This window comes from Cuculus canorus, chromosome 2, assembly GCF_017976375.1.
Source record: "Cuculus canorus isolate bCucCan1 chromosome 2, bCucCan1.pri, whole genome shotgun sequence".
Taxonomy (NCBI): domain Eukaryota; kingdom Metazoa; phylum Chordata; class Aves; order Cuculiformes; family Cuculidae; genus Cuculus; species Cuculus canorus.
Window position 1 is genome coordinate 61,038,242 of NC_071402.1, and position 15,906 is coordinate 61,054,147.

The 15,906-nt window shown below is 35.3% G+C and overlaps 1 protein-coding gene across 19 annotated transcripts in view; it reads right to left on the reverse strand.

The window, feature by feature from the left end:
* NETO1 (neuropilin and tolloid like 1) overlaps positions 1 to 15,906 on the reverse strand; it is an 81,122-nt gene that overhangs the window by 8,948 nt on the left and 56,268 nt on the right. For 3 of the 19 annotated variants that reach the window (XR_008448579.1, XR_008448580.1, XR_008448578.1), the window contains exons 8-11: positions 11,075 to 11,188; positions 8,259 to 8,817; positions 7,063 to 7,137; positions 954 to 5,870 (exon numbers count right to left, since the gene is read on the reverse strand). Coding sequence is in view for 2 of the 19 variants with exons in the window: in XM_054059058.1 (XP_053915033.1) it covers positions 7,077 to 7,137; positions 8,259 to 8,817; positions 11,075 to 11,188 (734 nt within the window). In the remaining 17 variants the exon portion in view is untranslated. Of the gene's footprint in view, positions 1 to 953; positions 5,871 to 6,197; positions 7,152 to 8,258; positions 8,818 to 11,074; positions 11,189 to 15,906 lie in introns of those variants that run through there. The other 16 variants (XR_008448592.1, XR_008448593.1, XR_008448586.1 and 13 more) reach the window with 16 other exon arrangements.

Consider the following 15,906-nt stretch of genomic DNA (forward strand, 5'->3'; position numbering starts at 1 on the left):
ATATTTCTCAGCTGAACCTCATTTTATGATAATAAGAAATTTGCTACAAAAATGGTGGTTAGGGTTGGCTTTATATAGTAACCAGGTGTTCAGCTGTTAGTCTTGTAACTGTCAAAGATATTGCTGCATTGATCATTGGGAAAATTTGCTTGCTTTAGATTTCTGGCATTCTCTTTCATTGTTTTACTTCCTTTTGTAACTTGCATGGGTCCACTGAGTATAGAGCATTGAGTTTCTTTTGAATTACTGATTTGTCAAACAAAGGGAAAACATAGCTCACCTATATTTTCACTGATGCTGAAAACTCCCCTAACACTAACCAAAAAATGAGGAATTAATTTCTCCTTCCCCAGTGTAAATTGTATTCTGTGCTGTACTAAAAATGGTGAAAAACATTTGCTTTCAGCCCACCAATTTTTCCAAATTAAAATTTTAACTGAACTACAAAAAAAAGCAGGGTTTAGAGGGATGTCATGAACAGAGCATGAATTAGGTACTGCATTTTTACTAGTAAAACCTAAGATGGAAGGAAATTTCATTTACTAATACAGTTAGTGCAGCTGAATGGTTCACTTAACCAGACACACGTATCTGGGATCTGTGCAAAATTCTCCATTTTTTAAGTTGTTTTTATTTCTTTTTTTTCAATAGCTGCAGCTATTGCCATGCAAATCTTTCACATCCAATTCAGTTAAGTGCCAACTAATCACTTTCTAACGAAGCCACCATTTTAGACGTATCTGAGTGTGCTTACTATGCCTCTCACTGGAGTTGAGAACGACAAACTGAAGAATGGCAAAGTTAGAAGGTCTAATCAATTAGATATTGCAGAGCTGCCCACCGCACGTGGCAGCACAAGACTGCCCCTATAGAGCCAGTAAGTCCTTCTTTGCCTACATCTATGCAAGCAGATATTAAATCCTTCCAGAATCCTGAATAGAATCAGTACTCACAGTTGTGGTATCATGCTTCATGGAATGAAGAAGGATTGAAGTCGAGCCTTCCCTTATCTGAGAATGAAGAGATGCAATGCTGCTGCACGGTGTTGGTCAGGCCTGTTACTTTGGAATGAAATCTGAGCAATCTTGTTCCTTCCATTTTTTATCATGGGCTCTTTAGATCGTCTCTCATAGTTACAATTTGTTGCTTGAAGGTCATGGCAGCTTCCCTTTTTTTCCTATAGTGACTTTGTTGGGAGATTCCATATCAGCACAATTCCGTTTCCTGGGAAAGAAAATGGAGGGAAGCAGCAACTCCTGCTTCTCCTGGTAGCTGATTCTCTTACCTTTCTGATGATAGCTCTGCCACATCATTGGCAGGTGTTTGCTAGACTATGGAGCTCAACGTGTTTAAATAGTCATGTAAAGGAGGCTACAACAGCAATTTATGTTTTATGGAGGAACATGCTAATACAAATACAGCATAGGATAAAACACAGGAGTGCCTGAAGCAAGACTTAGTTTGACAATGATTCAGGTATCACTAGGAGAAGAAAAGGAGTGGAGGCGAGTTTCTGTTTATGGCACATTGGGGTATGACTATAGCAGGAGCAGGCATGACAATACAGAGGTAGGTGGTCCAGAGAACACTGGTGCACAGTCATTAAAATACAAATCAAAAATCCCTAGTAAGCCTGTACTCCAGTCCATCTCAATACATCTTTATAGCTTTTGTTGTGTTGCATAAATTAAAGCTAATTAAGATATGTTGTGACCATATGTTTTAATCTTAATGTTTATAGGCAACATAAGGTTAATACAGCTCTGAAGTGATAGACGGGAAAGAGCCACGTGGATGCAAGGGTAACACAAGGTCAGTGAATTGATAGGATTTCAGCATTTTCAATGAATTTGGAGGAGAGAAGGGAACAAAACTAAACCCACTGTGGACAGAAATGAAAGGCAGCAGTGATAAAGATGTAATATCATCATCAAAGAGTAAAGAGAGATGATGCTGAGGTAATGATGAGCAATGGAGACAGAAGTCCAGGATTTCACATCAAACGTTGAGTCAAGAATGAGGAGATAAGAGACTTCCTGATCAGATACAGGTTTCTGTGTTAGGAAGAGTTTTGAATGGTGCAGGTTTTGTCCTTCGTGTTACTTAGCTCTTCAGCTGTGCTCCCTCAGCTGGAATGTCTTTGTGATAGCAGGGAGATTGCACATAAAGTAGAAGAGAAGAAAACACAAAAAGGCCAATTTCTTGTTCGTAGCATAATGTTCTATAAAGCCCAGGTATTACAGCTATCTTTTGGATTTTAACATGGACAGTACATTTTTATTCGGTGACTAAGGCATTTATCTGTCCTGAATGTGTCTGTACATCTGTGAATGTGTATAAGCAACAATTCTTCCTACTCTTTTTCTAATTATTCTAATACTTTATTCTTGTTATTGTAATTAATTCTTCTAATTCTTCTTCATACCTTTCTCTATTTCTTTTCTTTTTTTTTTTTTTTAAGACATCTCCCATTGGTTACATCATTTTTAGATTCAAGAGACTATTGCCAGCATAAAAATAAAGAGAAAGAGAAGGATATGGTACTAACATTTCTTAGAGTGTTTTCTTTCCTTCAAGATGGAAAAGGTTTTACACTGGGATAGTTTACAAAATGGACTTCCTGAGATTTGTAAATGGTGCTGCAGAGAAGACATCACAAACTGAAAGAACATATTTCGTGGAACAGAGAAAAATGGTTGGGAGTGGTTGTTCACACTATCATCCAGAAAAAAAAAAAAGAATATACATAACAGTACACCCATGGGAGAAAGACTAAAAGAAATCAAAACTGCGAACAATATGGCAATGCACTGTGATAGCAAAACCTCATCTTTAAAAATATATCAGAAATAAACACATTGTCAACATGGCTATACATCACACACATTGCACCAGTCAAACCAAAACGGTCAGTAACTACCTTTCTTAGTTTTAGCTTAAGACAAACATGAGGTAAAATGCATGAAACTAACACTACCAGCTCAGCTAATACACGGTAATTTACTAAAATGCTATTCAGACTACATGTAGCTGTGTTAATTTAACAAGCCGAATCTTCTTCCCATAAAATGGAAAAGATGTAATAGAATAAGATCAATTTAACTTATAGTGTGTGGTCAAATTCCAGTTTTGAATATTCTCTTTACAGATAAATGAACTTGTGTGAACTTGAAGTTACTTGAACTAGCTTGTCTGTTTGAACTAGCTTGCTTGAACTGCATCCTGTTTTTTAAAAAGTGGCTTCATAATAATTGAAAAATACTCATAGGGAAGGCAAATTGTTTACTTTCAGCATCAACCCCTTTTATTTTAATATTTTGAGTTTTATAGATGACGTTAAGATATCCTACAATTGTGTGATACCAAGCAAAAGTCTTCTTTACTGTTTGCAGTACAGTGGACTAGGCTATTATTTCCACTGAGTAAATACAGAATATAATTACTTAAAATTAAACAGTTCAATTATAATACTTTAATATGGTTTGAATTTATCATTATTTATTTTTTAATAGACAATTTTAGAATTTGACCCTATTCCTCCAGTATACACATAATCTTTCAGTTATAATTGTGTCTTGAAGGGTATATCTAGCTATTAGATGACATTTCTAAAGGAGTTTCCAACATCAAGTAAGCTTTACTATTCTCACATTGTATGACCTGCTTTATTTATACAGGGTTTCATTTTTCACTCTTTTTCCCTGATGATATAGAACTTTTACGAAAGCAAGGAGGTGCATGCAACATAAATACTAACACCCTTGTCTTCTCCGGTTAAGTTTTCTCAGTCAACACTTTTCTGAAAATGCCATAAAGTGGATTTCATTGTGTGCCTGTCTAGGAGAGACTAGACCAACATTATGTTTCAATGGGATTTAGGCACTTATATATTAGCAACTTTGAAAGCCAAGGCTTCAGCATTTTTCTAGGTGACCAATATAATTCATTCAAAGCTAAATTCACATGTTAAGATTTCTCCTTATATATTTATTTATGCACTATCTCCAATAGGAAATATTTACATACATAAATGTGTGTGCATGTATAAGCATTTATTTCAGCAAGTCTTTCATTGTTCCTTGATTTTATAATGGAAGCACGGATGCATCCATTTTAAGCATGGAAATGGCAAATATCTTAACATAATATACTTAAGAAGGGACCATGAGACAGGATCATGAGACAAGACTTTGAATGATTACGGAAAAAAATAGTGACAAAGTATATGAACTTGGAAAGTGATACTGATCTAGAAATGAACTATTACTGCATGCTAAAAATCCATATAGCTGAGAGATGACTCAAAGACACTTGATGACCGAGGAGGATGGAAGACTGTTTTTTGCAGCCAATATGTAATAGCAAACAAATTAATCAAGCTACAATAAAATTATATAAAATACTTTGCAAACATAGTATACAGAAAAGGAGGCAAAATACCTGACAACCTTCTTGTTCTCATGTCATTCCTAAATCACATTTGTAGAAATTATTTTGTAGAAAACAGATTTCCTGTATTTGTAGTTACATAACTTATGTACTGTATATTTAAATAGCTGATATAGAACTCCTTATTTTTTATGTCAGTCTTTCAGGTTTTGTTTTATCTCGTCTATTTATACTTTGGGAGTATCCTTGGAATTCTTCCCATTTTTTCAATAAAACTAGAAAAAAATTGTATACTGAAAAACCTAACAACCATGATGACACAATAAGTTTAAGAAGGAACTGGGATTTTCTTTGAAAGAGAATTTGAAATATTACACTTTATATAGGTGATGAAACTATGATTTCATACATGATTATTGAGTTCTTAAATGAGAAGATTTTCAGCTTTTCTGTAGCTTTTCAGCCTTAATTCCTTAATAACTCGGTTCCTTAATAACTTAAATCTCTCAGGTTTGATTTTGGTGTTGGTTACTAATGTTTGTATCTTGAATTACGAATATAATTTAACCGTACTAAAGGAAGTGGTTTAAATCTCTACCTCTAAAATTGGAGCCCAGCCATATCATTTGTAAAACTAATGAAAATCTACTGTTCTGCTACACTGAAGGAAACTGCCTAGTAATTGCCATGGAAATAAATTAAGAGCACAGAGCTGAACACAAAGGTTATCACAAACCTTTTAATTGCAATTAGATGATCAACTATATGTATTAGGAATTCATTTAAATCTTAAGAAATTAATGTATTTTGCTTTTCAATAAGTGGGGGATGAGAGCTGATTCTTTGATATATCTGGGTTTTGAGTTCCTGGAAGCTACATTTTGAGCTTAATCTCTCAAATTACATGAGATTTGTAAATTTGGTAAAAGAAAACATTGCCATTAAACTCAAGGTAAGAAATTATTATACATTTTTTTATGTACCTTTATATAAAAAGTTACAAGTAGCAAGCATATGACACAGAAATGGAACAGTAACAGCAATAATTGTGGATGCATGCTTTTTACAATGTATCTAATCAAGGGATATTTGCCAACTCAAATATTCAGTAACATACATGCAGATTATTTTCTCAATGTCAAATTCAGTCATATTGCTAGATGCTTATCCAACAAACATTTCTATTGAAGTGATTATGAATGGCTAAATACCTGATTTTAATAAATTGTTCCTGAAACTGGGAATTTAACTTGCAAACAAAAGAAGAGAGAAAAAGAAAAGAGAAATGACCGATAAGCATAATAACCAAAGTCTTATTGCCTTCTAGTAATTTTACTCAACACTGCTGAATTTTGTCATGATATGAGAATAGCTGGTCAGAGAGTCCATAAAACCTCTAGCTGGTGTTTCCAAGGACGATATTTTCATATTTCATTGTAGCATGTTCAAAATCACCCAGGAGTGCACTATTCTCAAGCAGTCTATATAATGAAAACAATGTACATATAACAAAAGTTCAATGTAAATCTTCTTCCACATATCAAACAACAAACAAGTAAATAACAGACATCCAACATATCAAGTGAAATAAAACTACGATTAAAAAAACAAAGGGAACAAAGGAACAATCTCAGGAGCTAGTTTCTTCTTCAAGTTTGCAGCAAATCTCCAAATGTATTTAAAAGCTAAGGAGCACTCAGTGGCCAGCAATGAAATTACAAAAACATCATAGTGTGTAATGGGAATATCTTGCTAAGTAAGTGAGATATGTCTGTACTTCTTAGGTTTGGATAGAGGCAATGAAACATGTCTATTCTATCTTTCAGACAGTTGAAATAATTTACTATAGATTTTTCATTCAGAGTCTGCATGATTCTATGAATAGTTATCTGAAAGCAAAACAATGTTAACGTACGTTCTCTCTATGAGGAAAAATACGAACAAATATTTACCTAAACTCTCTAGAAGAAATAAAAACAGTAATGGATTATTTCTCAGTAAAATTGCTGTATACATATATACACATATAAACATGTATATACATATAACTATGTTTATATATATATACACATATACATAATTTGACAGACTAGCAGCTATCTATAGCTTCATTATAAACATCTGAGATTATATTTATTGAGATTAAGTATTGATAATAAATTATATATAATGAAAAGCCTAGGTAAAGACTCAAAACAGGAAGTTTCATTTGCAAACATTAATAACAGTGCTACAAAATCTCTAAATTTATCAATACTACCACATACTCTTACTCCAACACTTCACAAGGTTGAATGAATAAAATGAACTGAAAATACACAGTTCCACATTTTCCTGTCTTGAGTTAGATTGCCAAGTTTTAGGTACTATTTCACATCCTGGGACTCCAAATTTTATTTTCATAAATAACAAAGTTAATGAAACGTGCTTGGAATGAAAATTATACTTAGCTAGGGGGTGATTATAGAGCTGTCAGGAACAATGAATTAATGGATTTTGCTTAGTTTACAATGCTAAAGTGGTCATCTGTCTTTCAGTTTTCTCAGTATTCAATCCTGTCTTTCACCACACAAGGTGACATATAACTTGGGGACTAACATACATTTTAGTAATACAACAAATAAAATAGAAACCAACAAATGGTTCAGTTGTTGTATGGGTATGTTTACTTACCTCGAGTTTGTCTCTTAGACCCTAGTTGTGTTGTACTCAGACTCATGTTTGCTTAGAGACCCAATGAGGCAGAACCTGGAATGTTATGGCTATTTCATTCAAAATAATAATGTTTGCATAGAAAAAAAGAAATATATGCATATAGATACTTAATAAACAGTACACCTTGATTATCTGATCAATACTCACGAAGTAATTTACATTGACATGCGATTAGATAAAAATAATCAAATAACTTATTTCTTTTTTAAGAGACAGAAATGCCTTAATGTGCAAAGAAAAAATGAAGGACATGTAAACAGTCACAAGAAGTGCATAAATAATGCATGCAAGAGAAAACACAAATATATATATAAAAATTTTCTGTTTTTCAAATAAATGGCTCATAAATATTTCTCTGATTCTTTTTCTTTTACTTGTAAACTTTCAAACATTCATATTTACAGTAATTCAAAGTGCAATATACAGTAGAAATAGCTGTTATTAAAAATACCATGCTTTTTTGTTTATTAGGAAGATTCCTTTTAACTACATTCTTGTATGTAAATATACGAATATTTTCTATTAACTACTTTATGTATGTCTCATGTTCTCATCTAAATGTGTTAACATGACAAATGAAGATACGATGATTAATGATGGAACAGATATAGTAAAGTTTTGCAAATATTGCCATTCATAAAAGACAATTTTTCACTAGAAAAGGGGTTTCCTTCCCCCAAGATTGTTTCTCATTATTGTGCCATGCATCAAAATGGGTACATGTAGTTTTTATTTATTGATGTACTAATTTAGAGATGTTTGACTAACAGTGGATGATGCTCAAGGCCACCTTAGTTACAAAGAAATTACATGTATGTGGCTCTTTCAAAAACTAGATTCACACAAAATCTTTGGTATTTAAAAATTGTACCTGTTCTCTGCTAACCTGTTTGTATGCACGTGGGTATGTGTGAAATAGTAAAAGAAAAAGAAATATGTAAAGTAGAAAGGTAAAACAGAGATACAGGATCCTTCAGGAAACAGGAGCAGAGATGAGAGAGACAGGAAGAGAGAGATAATATAATGGTATGTGCTATCAGGGAACAGAAATTTAAACAATAAAGAAAATATGTCTTTACTGAATAAAGAGTGAACATGTTTGGGCAATCAAGTCTTTACACAAATGTCTTCATCAAAAATCTATTGATACTGACCGCTGAACAGCTTTATCATGTCTGGACAGCCTGTGACTTGTGGTTGGTACCTCTTCAATTTCGTCTATCTCACACGCATCTGCAGCATCTTGTGAGTAGCTATGTTTCATGACAAGGATATTTCTCCTGTTCATGGGCTGGATGAGTGGTTTTACAGGCTGGGGTTGTATTTCTGTCAAGACAGAAGCATCTCTTGTGCTGAGGTTACTACGGCTGCCCTTAATGCTAGACACTTGTGATCCACAGTGATGGTCATGAATGCATTTTGAAGATGATCTCCGCAGTTTATGATAATTTTCAAAGTCATCTGCAACATCAGCAAGGTCAGCTGTAGGCCCTGTCCCTCTGAGGGTGCATAACTCATAATGAGGAGGCTCAAACACCTCCTGGAACACTGTTTGATCAAAGTCTGTTTTCCTTTGGACAAATTTTTTACGAGGCTGCTTGATCTGTACTATAACAGAGACAACAATGAGGATGATCACAATGCAAGAAGTCACCCCAATTATAGTCCCGCTGGTATTGGTAAGTTGGTCCAATAGGTTCGCTTTTCTCTTTTCTGTGTGATAGAAGAAAAAAAAAAGAAAAAAGCACAGCATTAATGGGAGTTCAAGAATAAATACAACCATGACAGGTTCACAGATTACTGCAAAGCTGAGCCTATGTCTGAGTTCACTTTATCAATCTCACTGACAAAAATAAAAAAGGACGACATCAGGCATCTATGCAAGCCAAATAAATGACACGTATGTTCGGAAGTGATTTACTCAGAGTATATTACAAGCTTAATTAGAAGAAAAAAATATTTAGTTTTTTTTATAACAAGCACACATCATAACAAGCAGATGACTTTAGTGTCACCTCTGAGTATCATTTGCCTGCTAAAGGCCGCAAGACTGTTACAGATGTTCTCTTCATTATTTTCGTTTTCCAGTAAATACATGCAACTAGAACATTAGGACCAATGAAAGATCAAGATTTACAGGATTTAAAAAGAAAGTCTTCTTTTCATTGAGAACTTGGGTGAAGTCTTTATATGTCGGAGCTGACTGGGACTGTTACTCGTATTCAATGAAAAAGTTAATCTCTGAGAAGTTTCTCAAATTTCAGATAGGAAAAAAAAAAAGCAAACAACAAACCCCCAAATGTGCAAGCTATTTCTTTTGTTCCTGACCCATTAATTACCTCAACTTTTCTAAACATCCATAAACATCCAATAGCCAATCCTACCTACTATCTTTAACCCGGGGGACACTAGGAAGTTAGGCAGCAAATTCAGTTTTGTGAGTGAAGAAAAACAGAAAATATGCAGTCAAATAATAAAAGAAAAACAGTTCCACCCTACTATCATGTATATTTCTCTGTGATTTGTTTTCAAATGGTTGCAGACATGGTGACTAGCGTTGCAGAAATCCAAGCTGAAAGCATTCTCATCAGTCTCTCACAGGCATAGTAAGACTTGACAACTGTGATTAAGTTTCAGGACCCAGTTTAGTGTAATTTTTCATGGCAACCTAAAAAATATCAAAGGACTTAATAAAAAGTCTTTGGAATTGAAGTTATTGGCACCAAAATGAACATCCATCTCAACATAATATCCTAGATACCAAAACTGAACATTTCAGCACTCCCCGTTTCCTACTCTTGTAGATTCAACTGTGGTTTCTCTCACTGACACGAACTCTGGGGAAATAGCAGAGTTAGAAAAAAGCAACACAGCAGCAAACAACCTTTTTGCTGCAATCAGCAAACCTCCTTTTTCCAGTCAGAGACATGAGACCAAATGAAAAGATATTGGCAATTGAAAGATGAAAATAATTCTGAAAATTAAAAGAGTGGGGAAAGTTTTCTGTTTTCCTCTGTAAAGGAGAGAAACAGAGAAACAGATAATTATTTCCCAATTGTATATTTACTTTCTCTGAAGAATATCATTACGTGCCACAGTTTTCTTGTGTTCTTTTGAAGTATGTTTTCATGTTTTACCCTATTGCATTTCCTGTCAGGATTTTACAGGCTTCAGCAGGCTTATGGGCTGACTGCTAATCCACCTCATTCTGAATTTTCTCCTCATTGGTTCCTAAATTTGGCATATCCCATGTTTCCAGGAACAAATCTGCAGTGGTGTAGGGAGGTGGGAGGGAAGTGAATTGCCTCCCTAGCTTCCAATGTAAGTTAGTAAAGCTCTTTTCCCTGAAGACAACAAAGATGCTGATTTTTTTCCCCCAGAAACACAAAGCAATATTTAGAAACTATTGCAAATAAATGGTTAGGAACATCAGTCCCTACCTATGAAATATACATCATGCCTGATTTGCTGTGTATGTTCCTTGCTCTTAAATTTCACTTGATTATAGGTAGATTTGGTTGCTTTCTTACAGTATTAATTCCATTTCATCTTGGCTTTTTAGGCCACGTGGGCTATTATGGGTATGGCATGCAACTAAAAGACACCTGCTACCCATATGTTACTCCACCACAAATGGAACTATGACACAGGAACCGAAATATGACTTTCAATTACATTTTTGATTGTATGGGAAACAGAGATCGAGAGATCGGAAAGCCTCCCAGAAGGACAGAGCCAGCCAAAAGGACATAACCAATATAAATCAACACCAAGCAAAACAAATGCTAACACAAGTAAAATCCATTGGTATTTTTACCTCTTCGTTTTCTCTCTTGCTTGATGTAAGATCTACCTGAATTACTCTTCCTGAGCTTTGACCCATCTGGCACATACTCAACAAGAAACTAAGGATAATATCCTACATTCCACGCAGCTTAAATGACTTGACATTTCAAATTTTACACATTACCTTTGCAGTGGTTTTCATCCCAAGGATACACACAATTCTGCAGTCCATTGCAGACCAATGTATTATTAATACACATATTACTGTGGCAAAAGAATGTGTTGGCTTCACAAGGGGCTAAAAACAAGAAAGAAAAAGCTGATATTAAGTAGCAAATAATAGAGCTCTCTGCAACACAACCAGGAGTGATAAAGTAATCTGTAATAGTAGAAAGCTATACAACACGTGTTCCTTGAGCATATTTAATATTCAACATACAGATGTGAGAGCAATCAGGTCACACAGTATTTATTATTCTATGGCAAGAGATTTTCAGTTCTGTCTAAGGCAGATGGATTTTCCCATAGTCTGACTTTCATGGCTGTAGTGGGTTTTCTCCCATCCCTACAGTGGTGGGGAGTCACTGATATTTATCAACAGTTTTAGCCACAGATACAAAATACAGAATCCTATAGGCTGTTATGAAAAAAGTTAACTGCATTCCAGCCTGATCCACTGTATGGGAAATAATTTGTTCAAAAATTTATTGATGAAACTCCAGAAGCTCCTGTGCTCCAGTGCCCATAGTAATGGTGCCTAAACAATTATTCACAGGGAAAATAAAATGACTTCTAAAAACTTTTGGTCAAAAGAAAGGCTACAGCAAAAAAATTACCCCTTTGATCACAAGTGTGAAGATTTAAAAAAGCAATAGTGTTCAGTGTCCCTGAAGCCTATGTTCTAGGAGAATCATGCAGATTAAAGCTGCAGGACGAAGGCTTTACTGAAGGCCATATACTATCACTGTGAAAAAGCAGCCTGGAGGCCATCAGGGGAAAGAGTACGCGCTGCTATACTTAGCTACTTACTCAAGTGTTGGCAGATCCTTAGGTGTTAGGGTTGTAAAGATACTACTCCAAAATTAAATAATATAGCAAAAATAAATTAAACTTCATTTTTTATTAAAATCAAACCAGATCTTCCTCTATTTAGAAAAAGAGCCACAAACTTTATCAGTGTTAAATCAGAAAAAAATTAACTGTTTATGCATTTTATCAGCTCAAACAACAACAAAGCATTATTAAAATTACTTTTAAGGGAAAGCTGAAGAATAACCTAAGACTCATAACTAATCAGAAAGGAGTTATTATTGATACTTATAATTTGATGCTTCATGGCAATTTTTCTCCTCTGCATTTTTAAAAGTAGTTCCTATGACAACATATATGCATAGCACAAGCTGGCTTAGAGCAGAAAACTGCTTCAGTCATTTGCCAGCTAAGCACAATACAAAGGATTTATATTGTAGAACTTAATGACTCTATATATCATGTCAAGAAATCCACTTTTAAATAAATGCTTAACTTCAGATATCCATAACTGACTACAAAGGCTTCTTCAGAGCAGTTATGGTCTGTTAAACAAATAGTAAATGCCATCAAAATTTGTACACACCCCCAAATATGCAACCATCCAATCAAATATAACAGCATACATATACGACATCTCTTAGGCAATGCAGAATACAGATCAGCCAGACAGGTTCTGCCCACTGTTCAGTTCTTGGAAAAATGGAGTATACCATCTCCTAAGCTGCAGTGACCTTGGTCAGGTGTTACGTTTGGTACAGGAAGGATTTTACTTTATAGTGGACAGAAAGAGCAGAATAGCATGCATACATATTAGGGAACCCATCAGAAGCGCTAACATCCTTTCACACTTCAACTGCAATTCCTGTTTCTGGGCAAGGCAAGGACATTTTGGGACCAGTTCTTTTCAACACACAGAATCTTACTGCCTGCTCTAAACAAAAAAGTGAAAAAGAGAGGGAGAGAAAGAATTTATGAAAAAGAAACCTAAGAATGGTCACCTGTTCAAAATACATGGTAATAAGTATGAAGTACACAAGAAAAGAAGAACCAAATGGCAAATGGAGAAAACACTAGGAGTCACAGGGGAACAAGGAAAAAAAAATAATAGCGCAAGATTAGGAAAGTTTATGCTAATAAAACCATAAAGGGGGAAAAAAAAAAACCCACACCAAAACACCAAAAAAAACTCCCAGGCAGAGTGGCATGAATAGCCTTAGAAGCTAAGTGATGATGACAGTGCTGTGTCTGAGCAGGAAGATCCTCTTAGATGTCTAGAACTTGCTCTTGCTACTTTAAAAGCAGTCTGATTTAACCCTGAATGCAACAGCAAAGAAAAGATTAATAGTGGAAAAACAACCCCCAAACTCCCAAAAGAACAGAGAAAAATTTAAGGGAAGGAAGGGCAGTTGTGCAAGGTAGAAATAAAGCAATTTAGAAGTATAGTGGTGGTAAGAAGAAAAGGAGGAACTAGAAGAAGGTAGTAAAGGAAGTGAAAGGAATAAGAAGAGAAATGCACAGCAGATTTTATATCAAACGAAAAATTTTAGGAAATATTTCAGAAACGAGAGAAAAAATAAACAGCAGTACAAAAGATATATGGTAGACTTAAGAAGGGATAATTATTCAAAGTGATGGCATGGGGATCTGGAAATGAAATGTAAGACAAAGGAAGAAAAAAGATATACAAAATGGACAGACAAGCCCATGGGCCCTGATGGGATGTCCCCAGCAGTTGGATAATGCCACTGCAAGGCCAATCTTGATTATCTCTGAAAGGTCATGGTGACTGAAAGAGTTTTCTGAGGACTGGAGGAAAGCAAATGTCCTCCTGTCTTTGAGTAAGATAAGAGCTACAGGTCGACTTTATCTAGATCCCTGGGACCGTGATAGAGCAAATAATATTAAAAAACATTTCCAAACACATGAAGGACAAGAAGAATGTAGTCTGCATGGACTTACGAACAGGAAATTATGCTTGACCAACATGAGAGGTTTCCACAACTGGATGACTGGCTTGATGAGTGAGGGGAGAACAGTGGATGTTGTGTATCTCTACTTAAGAAAAGCTTTCAACCTTATTTCCCATAACATCCTTACAGACAAACTGATGTATATAGGCTAGATGAATGGACAGGGAGTTGAACTGAGACTGGTTGAACTGCCAAGCTCAAAAAGTTGAGATCAGTAGCAAGAAGTCCAGCTGGAGGCCAGTCACTGATAATGTACCGCAGGGATCAGTACTGAGGCCAATACTATTTAATCTCTTCTTTAACATCCTGGATGATGGGACAGAGTGTATCCACAGCAAGTTCGAAGTCAGTGCAAAACTTGGAAGAACAGTTGATAAAACAAATGGTTGGGTGGCTATGCAGTTGGTCGTCAATAGGCTGGAGAAACAGGAATTTCAAGAAGCTGAACAAAAGGAATTGCAAAGACCTGTACCTAAGGAAGAATAACTTCATGCACCAGTACATGCTGGGGACTGACCAACTGAAAAGCAAGTTTGCAGAAAAGATACTGGTTTGCAACAAGCTGACCATGAGCCTGCAATATGCCCTTCTGGCAAAGTCCACCAGTATCCTGTGCAACATTAGTAAGAGCACTGTCATCAGACTGAGAGATATGATACTTCCTCTGCACTGAGCACTGGTTGAGGCCACATCTGCATTACTGTGTCCAGTTCTGGGCTCCACAGAACAGGATAGACATGAACACAAGGGCCACAAAGACCATTAAAGCCTTGGGTCACCTGACATACAAGGAGAGGCTGAGAGCTGTGACGACGGAATCTCATCAATGTGTACAAACGCATTATGGGAGGGACCAAAGAAGACAGAGCTAGGCTTTTCTCAACAGTGCCTGGTGACAAGACACGAAACAATGAGCAGTAAATGAAAGACAGAAAATTCCCCTTAAATGAAAGAACAAACTTTTAAATTGGGGCTGGTCAAACACTGTGCAGGAGCTGGTTTTCCAGAGAGATTGTGGAGTCTTTGTCACTGAAGATATTCACAACCCAACTGGACACAGTCCTGAGCAACCTGCTGTAGCTGACCCTGGTTAGAGGAGGTGGGTTGGACTAAACCATATCCTGGAGCCCCTTCCAACTCCAACCCTTCTGTAACTCTCTAAAAAGATGACTTGATAATTAGATTAAAAGTAACAGCTGGGAACACACAATTATATTATTTCTCCTGTATCCCAAAGCTGCCTTGACTCAAGCCCTGCTAAGGTACTGTTCTAGAAATAAGTCAGATAGTGTATTTAGCACAATAAATGATTATGATTATGATTATAACAAAAGCAAGCAAATTAGAACCACACATAAATCAACCATATGCATTTTAATAACTTTAAGTTTTAAAAATTGTTCAGTTTTTATAGCATGAAAGAGCTATAATTAAATCACCAATTAAAGAAAAATATTAATAAAGGCTCTTTCTGAGTTTGAATTTGAACCAATAATTATTTCTATGTAAAACTATAGTTCATATAAAATAATATACACGAACCAAAAAACTTCAGACACTTTCATTGTACATTATTTTTAATTATAATAGTTTCCTTTTAAAATATGTGTTGTATGTATCTGGCCTCTTAATATACAAAAAGATTTTATAGTTTTGAATTAATTATAATGTAAGTCTTCTCCTTTGCAGCGAGTGTTTATAATGAACACAAGAGGGTGCACTTATCCTAGAACATACATAAGCAAGTGCATTAACAGGAACAGACATGACATCCCAGAGTCTTTTTCAGGTTTAGGAAACCCATGCTTTAAAAAAATCCTGTAATAACAACCCTTTTTCTGTCATCTTGCACATAAACATTTTGTTACTAGCACAATTTAGAAGATATTTCCAGAAAGTTACCATCACAGTATTAAAAAAAGCTAGAGTTGAGTATTTGAAGGTTACAGCTTTCAAAATTCATAAAAATTGAGGCAATGGAGTCCTTTATATTTTCATATTAATGGAAGATTTT